The sequence below is a fragment of the Myotis brandtii genome, unplaced genomic scaffold, assembly GCF_000412655.1.
Source record: "Myotis brandtii unplaced genomic scaffold, ASM41265v1 scaffold36, whole genome shotgun sequence".
Taxonomy (NCBI): domain Eukaryota; kingdom Metazoa; phylum Chordata; class Mammalia; order Chiroptera; family Vespertilionidae; genus Myotis; species Myotis brandtii.
In genome coordinates this window covers 6455992-6465620 of record NW_005363836.1, presented here as the reverse complement: position 1 = coordinate 6465620, position 9629 = coordinate 6455992, and the positions used below count along the sequence as shown (strand labels likewise).

General features: G+C 37.2%; 1 protein-coding gene across 1 annotated transcript in view; it reads left to right on the top strand.

Annotated features, from left to right (window-relative positions):
* The window catches only part of PIGK (phosphatidylinositol glycan anchor biosynthesis, class K), a 99925-nt gene that overhangs the window by 69259 nt on the left and 21037 nt on the right, over positions 1-9629 (top strand). The window contains exon 9 of the mRNA XM_014544358.1: positions 2505-2589. Within this exon, the coding sequence (XP_014399844.1) occupies positions 2505-2589 (85 nt within the window). The remainder of the gene's footprint in view (positions 1-2504; positions 2590-9629) is intronic.

Genomic DNA, 9629 nt, shown 5'->3' with positions numbered 1-9629 from the left:
GGAAAATGGCCCTGATCGCAGGCCAGGCCTAGGGACCATACCTGTGCATGAATTTTGTGCGCCAGGCCTCTAGTCTATGTATATAAAAGGCTAATATGCTAAGTGTCCGACCATCCAATTGGTTGTTATGATGTGCACTGACCACCAGGGACAGACGCTCAATGCAGGAGCTGCCATGACACACACAGAGAAATGGCACTGCAGGCCTGGCGCCCACAAAACAACACTTGGCTTCCCCTAAGTGGGACACAGGCCCCGCCACCACCCTGGAGTGACAGCTCACCAAATCACAGCCGATGCTGCCAAGACCCCATGGCGCAAAATGCGGCCCACAGTCCAGCCCAGCCCAGAAACGGTCACTGTGGGTACTGGGTAATGACATCACTTAGCAATGCCGGGCTTCCTCTCCCTAGCAACAACTAGCCTCCTTGGAGTTCCTTCAGCCCAAGAACATGACTTGCTTTATAGCCAGGTGGAAACATTTCACACTTTAACCAAATGTCTGTGAAGCGTTTTCCCGTGCCTCATCTCATTTGATCCTCACAGGAGTCCTGGAGTAGGTAGGTAGAGACTCGGTGGAATCCTATTTTCTTTTCATTAGCCAGAAAACGGAGATTTAGAAATTTTAGAAACTTGACCCGACTGAAAAGAAGAAATGGTGGACCTTGAAAATGACTTCAGGTTTTCACACTGCGCAGAATATAATCAAATATTGCTGCAGTAAAATATTTTACCCTTTTTTCTCCCTGTGTAGTCTACAATAATAATCTGCTTCATGTTGATATTTACTGCTGTGTTGCTGACCTGAAAGAGATGTTGGTGTGCTTCATTGCTTTGTGTTGATATTTACTGCTGTGTTGCTGACCTGAAGAGATGTTGGTGTGCTTCATTGGGCTAAATCGGAAAGCAGGTCTAATTAAGCAAGTTTATTCTATATCTATAAAAAGCTAAGTTGACTCACGCATGTGCGATACATATAAAGCACTTACTGGCGCCAATCACACGTGTGTTTCCATCTGTCATTGTCGATCGTGAATTTGGTTGGCACTTCTATTATAGAGAAAGGGCTAATAGCGATATTAAAATATTTCTTCTAATTTCCTTTCAATGTGCACAAATTCGTGCACTGGGCCACTAGTTAAATAATAACTCCCTATTCTCCCCTCCTTTGCTCCAGGCAGCCATTACTCTACTTTCTGTTTCTATAAAACATTGTTTGCGACTAATTTTTTCATCATTAGTGAGACTTCGAAGTTCTCCCAAATTAATTATTTTTATGCTAATTATGCCACATATATTCAGATTTTTTACATAGTTAAGTTCTTTAAACTCTGAAACCATATCCAAAATTTTGTCCTTATTTGTCTTTTTAATTTTTTTTTTAATTACAATTTACATTCAGCATAATTCTGTGTTAGTTTCAGATATACAGCAAAGGGGTTCTTGAGAGAGATTCCAGATTTCTCATTAGCCTTAGAGACTTGGACCACTCTTGTTTGATTATTTTTCAAGATAATTCAAGGTTTTGATTTTTAAAATTTAATTTTTAAGTTGATAAGTTGATGTGTAATTTGCAAAGAAAAAAGGTAAAAGGAACTTTAAATATGTTGAAGTCTTATTGTTTTAAAATATGTTTATTTGCTATTTTGAAAAAGATCAATAATTACTTTAAAATATCTTTTCTAATTCTCTTCATTTGAGGAGATTTGGTTTTTATTCCTATTCTCCACTTTACTATTTTATACTGCATTAGATATGTATTATGTCAACTTTGTATCTTATTGTAAATGTAGATATTAAAGAAAAGATTTCCATACAAAATAATCTGTCATAGAGTTATTACTGTCTTTATTTTATTCAGCACATATTTGTTTTCTATTATATGGTAAACATTGGATATACTACAAAGAAGAATAAGACATGGTTTTTGTCTTTAAGGAGGTAAAAATTGTACCTAGATGGGTCCAAATAAATTATTATGTTTGAAAGAAGAGTAAATAAAGAAGGAATTGGTGTTGGTCCAAACGAGAAATAGTGGAGAAAATCAGAGTCCAGGAACTGCAAGGCCTATTGGTGGGTGGCCGGCAGTGGTTGGATATGAATGAAAGAACAGATTTGTACAGACAGAAGGACTCGCTAGTGATGAGGCTTGAACATGGTTGGAGCACAGGTTTTGAAGGCCTTTACTATGATAACAAGTACACCCTACAAGCAGAGAGTTCTTAGACATTTTTAAGTCTTAGAGTGAAAGACAGGATCTGAGACTGTTAGGTGATGTTAGCTACTCTTATTACATAGTAATTAAATGCAATGTGAATGTATTTATACTTGTATAATTTAAAAATTACCATTAGGTGGTTTTTCATAGATTTTTGGGAAATACTGATTATTTCAAATATATTAACTATATTTTAATATATTTTATATTTGACATATTTAAATACTTGACATATTTAAAAATAATATTTACCTTCACTTTGTGTCTTTTAATTCCTTTTTTCCAGAGATAAGGAAGACTGGATGGATGAGGAACTAATAGAACCCCTGAAATATGCTGAACAACTTCCAGTAGCTCAGATAATACACCAGGTTTGCTTCCAGTTTATTCTTTTTAAAGAAACAAGTTTTTTAATCTCTGAAAAGTAATTGCTTTTGTTAGGTTTTTCAGAATCAATGTGCTATTGCTGAAGGCATTCCAGGCCGTCTATCCGTGTTTAGACTCCACCTATTACATTTGGGAGTCTCATTTAAAGTACAGTATTAAATGGCTGCTTGCTGTGTAACAGTAGAATTCTTACTTATATAAAATACAGGGTAAAATCAGAATTATCTTTTGTGCATTACTTAACAATAAGACTTAATTCAGGAAACTTTCATTTGAACCATTGTATATAGTACTTATTACTTACTGACAAGGGAAAAGAGTTGAAAAAATATAATTTGGTATAATTTTTTGACTAGCTAAAATGAGAAAACAGTATTTCCCTACTTTTTCTATACCACCCCATTATCAACTCTTGGGAAGTGTAATTTTAGATGTCATGTGGGCAGTTTTTTCATTTCCAATTATAATTCCTCTCATCTCTTCTACATAACTGTAATTTTAGAAAAGGCAGTGTGATAAGTATTTAAACTTACATTTTGTACTGTGATTTTGACAGCATTTAAAGTCTTCCTTGCTGGGTTAGAATCTAAGAATTTGAAATGGTTTGTTGACAAGAGTTATGGCCTTTAGACTTATCAGAATTTCCAGAATCTGTAGATAATAGAAAATATTAAAATCCCTTGGAGGTCAGAAATTTTCAGAATTTTAATGAATGTTATTATTATAAGTCTTTCTATATGTCTTTGTTAATCATAAGAATTTTTATTTAGCTGATCTAGGTTGATTAGAAGAGTGCCAATTTGAACTTATTAAAAGAAACAGGCTTTTTTAAATGTTGGCTATAGAGATCTTTACATTGACATTAAAATTTAATATTAAAATTCTGTGAGACATTACAAAAAATGGTCAGAAATTTGCCCCTTTGGGGAAGCCTACCTGTGCTTGGTAATCAGGTTCTGTTTATATGTCAGGAATTCCCTAGAGTTGTCAGAGCCTAAGTGACCTAACAGCCTGCAAATGTCACATTTAAAATTCTGTCTTCATGCCTGAATCTCAGCATAAATGAATTAAACAGCAGAGCAGGAGCAAGTCAATATGTTCTTAACAGTAAGAGTGAGCAATGAAACAGTTTGTGGTTTGCTCAGAATAGGTAAATAGATGCTGCTCAGACCAGTTCACCTACAGTAAAATCTGAAACAGGAAGCAAGAATTAACCTTTAAGATGATTGGTTGATCAGATGAAATGTCAGTCATATTTTTATAGCAGGAAAGATCCAATAAATTATGGTTTATGTAACAGCTGCATTTTGCTGTTATAGACTGTATGAATTCAAAGATGAAAATTTTTGACCCTGATGAGAACTTTTATCATAATTTTTGCAGTATAAAAAGCTGTATTAATTTAAGCACTAAATTATGAACATTATAGTTATAATTCTATAGTGTTCGAATTAATAAAAATTCTGATTTTTTAAGAAATTTTTATCATAGGGATTCATTTTCTTTTATTTTTTTTCAATAAAATTACTTCTGTTCTCAAGGGGTAATCAGGAAAGGTCATTGTTAAACCAGATTCTTATCTATTCCTCTTGCTACTTCCCTTTACTGTCAATACTACAACTTTGGGACTGTTACCATTGTCTGTCCAAGTGGTTGTTAAGAAACATGAATTATGTTGCTAGAAATTCACTTATAAGTGGATTATTTGACAGCAACTTCTCCCCCTAAAAGCATGTGATAATTAGGTTCAGCCAATCCCATAAAAGCTTTTTAATCTGTAACATATGTAAATGATAGTATTATTATAGCATATATCTAACCTCCACTTGAAACTATTTTTATACTATAGAAACTATTTTCCTCTAATCTTGACACATGCTTTATCTATTCATATTTTGGAGCAAATGTGTCATTTCTATTCGAAGTAATGTTATTTATTCACATTTTCTATCTCCTACTTGATTGCCTTTCTGGACATTCTTGATATTCCTTTCAGCATCTTTCCTTGTACCATGTATGCATGCATCTAATGGATTAATAGGTATTTTTAATGGTACCCTGAGAATCAGGAGCACTTCTTTTTCTACTACCCAGGAGTCAGAAGCCAGGGCCTTTCATTGGTAGCAGTTTAGAAACTGCTAGAAAGGAGGAGCAGGGGCGGAAGCTATAACGTGAGGAGCAACTTAAGAAATAGGAGAGGAATGGGTCTTAGCCAATTAAGTAATTAATATCTTGTTACTCAGACTGCATTTTATTAGCAGGAGTTAGGCAAGATTCTTCTTATTGCTATTTTATATTGCCAAATTGTGTACTATTTTTTAGGGGTCCTAGCAAATATGATTGTACATCTAGGAAACCCATGAGACCCAAGTTATAAACAATAGAATTAACCAGGTAGCCAGATACAAGATAAGTAAAACTGATAGCTTCTCTTTTTTGCAATAAGCACACAGAATGAAAATGGGAAACATTTTCTTTCACAACAATGAAAAGAACAATAAAATACTTAGGAGTAAATGTGATAAGTAAACCAAAGGACCTATATAATAATCTTGGAAACATATGTTTCATAAACAGAAAGGTATACTAAATTATTTGATGATATGGGGAACTTAATATAAAAGTATGATTTTTCCCAAATTATTGATTCTAGTTAGAATGGAAACAAGTTTTGTGTGTGTGTGTGTGGTTTGTTTTTTTTAATGTTAGGGAAAAAAAGACTGACTTCTAAATGGATACAGACTTTCTATTTTTTTGGAGTGATAAAAATGTTCTAAACCTAGATAATGGTGATCATTGCATAGCTTGGTGAATATACTAAAACCTTTGAGTTGTACACTTAAAGGGTGAACTTAAGGTATGTGAATTATATTGCAATAAAAATATTTTTAAAGTTAAAAATCATCCATTTCTGGCAGGTATGCTAGGAATAAGATACTTGTATACCTGGGTAAATATCTCAATTATTTTTATCTTCTTAGAAGGCATCTTGCAACATCCTATATAATAAAGAGCTATTATGCAAATGGTCATCACGCCCTCATGCTGGAACTGCTCAGGCACTCAACACTGGGGAGAGAGGAATGGGGACCAGCCAGGCATAAATGAGCTCGCAAGAGAGGAATGGGGATCAACCAGGCTGCGGCCCGGGAGAGGGACAAGCTGCCTGTCCTGTGGTCTCAGGTGCCAGTGGCTACGTCTGTGGCCCGGGAGAGGGACAAGCCACCCGCCCCGCAGTCCCGGGCGCCTGCGGCTGCGGCCCAGGTGAAGCCTGCACCTGTGGCTGTGGCCAGCCCGGGCAAAGCCGGCTCGGGGCCTGGGTGCCTGTGGCCAGCCAGAGGGAGGGAAGCCCGAGTCCTGGGTGCCTGAGACCGGCCAGAGGAGGGAATCTTGGGTCCCAGGTGCCGGGTGAGGCAGAGGCGGTTAGGGACTATCAGGCCAGCAGGGGAGCAGTTAGGGGCGATCAGGCTGGTAGGGGAGCAGTTAGGGGTGATCAGGAAGGCAGGCAGGCAGAGGTCGTTAGGGGCAGTCAGGCAGGCAGTCAGGCGAGCAGTTAAGAGCCAGCAGTCCCGGATTGCGAGAGGCAGTCGGACATCCCCCAAGGGGTCCCGGATTGGAGAGGGTGCAGGCCGGGCTGAGGGATGCCCGCACTCCACCCCCCGCCCCCGTGCATGAATTTCGTGTACCATGCGCCCCCCCCCCCCCCCCCCCCCCCCCGTGCATGAATTTCGTGCACCAGGCCTCTAGTCTTTTTCAATATTTGATATATATATATATATTCTTCAACCCAGTGGTTCCATTCATGAGTATCTAGCATGTACCACTAACATATAAATTAAAGAACTAATATATAAGAATCGTAGTACCATGATATTCATATCAGCCTTACTTGTGACCACAACCAATTGGAAACAATGTGAATGCCCCTCTGTCTAGTTGATATAGATCACCTAGCTAACCTGGAAACCCCAGTATGTGTGTGGATTATATCAGTGATAAAGGTCACATTACAGATCAGTGAGAAATTAAGGACTATTCATTAAATGATGTTGGAACAATTAAGTATTTTGGCAGACACTTGGAGAATCCTCCCTGAAAACACTAGCCTAATAGAAAAATAATACACATTTTGACATTTGCATGACCCCAGTTTAATAGCCATGTCTCAGTCTGTTTTGCCCCACTAGAAGCCCAGCAGTTGACAAGTGCTGCTAATAATGCACAAAAGTCTTCTGATCAGTGTTTTATTTTCTCTTAACTATGACGATACAACCAAGAATCATCAGACTTTTAGGGAATATCTTCATTATGAAAGACAAAGATCAAAATAAGCAAACGGAAATTAGCAAATTAGCAAATACAGATAATGCCAAGCACTGAAGAAAACATCGTCATCATCATCATCTTCATCATCATCACAACCACTGCCACCACCACTTCAGAAAGAAATGAGATAATATTTTATTTATGAAACAGGATACTATACAAAAAAGGAATATTCAGAAAACAAGGAATAGCTCTTAGAAATTAAAACTATGAAAGTAGAAATAAAAATTTCAGTAGAAAGTTTTGAAGGCAAAGTTGAGGAAGGTGGGACAAAAAGACAAAGAGAAGGAAAATTGGAGGAATACTTCTTGTGAGCAGAGTCACTGACAGGTATTTATTCTGGATTATCTTGTTGAAGATGTTTGTATACTGAACAGTCTTGGAAGATGGAAATAGTGACTCCCCCAGGAACAAAGGGCAGATTTGCTTACTGTGTAGTATAATAAAGATAATGTTTTCCTCCAGGGCAAAGGTTGGACAGATTTTTTGTGGCCTCAAAAAATATTCAGTATTTCCTAATCTGGGGATTCTTTGTTACAAAAAACCTACTGTATGCATAGCTTCTAACTAGTCCTGCCACTACATTGTCCCCATGGGACTGGGAGGGCAAGGAGAATTGGCACAGACAGGAAGCTCGGGCAGCTGTGCGTAATACAGTTCTTTGTCTCTAACCCAGGAGTCTCATGTGTTCTGCCAGTATCTATGAAACTTCCAGGCCAACTTGTTACCTTGGAAGCAAGATAACATTTCAGATCCTTCACAGTTTTAGACAATAATTGATGAAATTCAGCATCTGACTAACAAAAATACTAGAAAAAGAGGATAAAAATAAATGAAGGGAGGCTATTCTAAATAATACACTAAATTTTTCCAGAACTTACTAGTTTACTAAATATACTTTAAAACAAATAGACCCAATGCCACGGAATATCATTTTGAAATTTTAGAAGAGTAAAAAATACAAAGGCACTAAAATGTTCCAGAATGGAAAAAAAAAAGGCTACAATCAAAAGAATAAGAATCATGCTACAGCTACAATAATCAAAACAGTATTGGCAGAAGCAAAACAGACACACAGACCAATGGAACAAAACTGAGAACTCAGAAATAAACCCACATGTATATGAGTAATTAATTTTCAACAAAGGACCCAAAAAACCCACACAATGGAGAAAAGAAAGCCTCTTCAATAAATGGTGCTGGGAAAATTGGAAAGTCACATGCAAAAGAATGAAACTAGACTACTATTTGACACTGTACAAAAAAAAATGTAACTCAAAATGGATTAAAGATAATCCATTATCTTTAAGACCTGATACAATTAAATATAAGACCTGATACAATTAAATACATAGAAGAGAACATAGGTACTACATTTATGGACCTTGGTGTCTGACAGGGCTTTATGAATATTACCCCATAGGGAGGGGGAATACAAGCAAAAATAAATGAATGGGATATATTAAACTATAACGCACTGCACAGCAAAAGAAACCATCAGCAAAACAAAAAGGCAACCAACCAAATGAGAGAAGATACTTGAAAATACCTCTGATAAGGGGCCAGTTTCCATTATATATAATGAACTTACACAACTCAACAACAAAAGAACAATCCAGTTTAAAAGTGGGCAGAGACATGAACAAACACTTTTCCAAGAAGACATAAAAGTGGCCAACAGATACATGAAAAGATGCTCAACTTGTCTAGCTATAAGAGGAATGAAAATCAAAACCACAAGTAAGCATCACTTCACACCTGTTAGAATGGCTGTTATCAACAAGGCAAGAAATAACAAGTCATAGGAAGGATGTGGAGAAAAAGGAACCCTTATACACTGCTGGTGGGAATGTAAATTTATAGAGCCATTATGAAAAATAGTGTGGAGGTTCCTCAAAAAATTGAGAATAGAGCTACCATAGAACCCTGCAATCCCTCTTCTGGGTATCTACCTGAAAAAATTTAAAACATTTGTCTGTAAAGATATATGTACCCCTATGTTCATTACAGCATTACTAATGGTAGCCAAGACATGGAAGTAGCCCAAGTGTCCTTTGGTGGATGCTTGTATAAAGAAGATATGCAACAATACAATGGAATGCTAATCAGCCATAAGAAAAGTTGACATACTGCCATTGGCAACAACAACATGAATTGTTGTTGAGAATATCATGCTGAGTGAAATAATTTAGATGGAAAAGGACAACAACAATCATAGGATTTAATTCTTATGTTGAATATAAAACAGGAAGCAATATGGGATTGGGCTTGCCCTCTGCCACCCGGGAGCAGGCCTAAGCCAGCAGGGCGTTATCTCCTGAGGGGTCCCAGACTGCGAGAGGGCACAGGCCGGGCTGAGGAACCCCCCCTTCCCCCCCCAGTGCACAAATTTTTGTGCACCGGGCCTCTAGTGTTGGATATAAAACAGGAAGCAATATGAATGAACAAAACAAACAAAAACACTCATTGACAGCTAATGATATGGTGGTTACCAGAGGGGAAGGAGAAGGTGCAATGAGGTTGAAGAAGGTGAAAGGGATTATATATATATGGTAATGGAAGGAGACTAAACTTTGAGTGATGAGCACACAGTGCAATGTACACTGAGTGGCCAGATTATTATGACCACCTGACGTTTGTAGGCAAATTAGCTATAATTTTGCGCTGAAGTTGCTAGAGGGCCAGACCATTATAAATA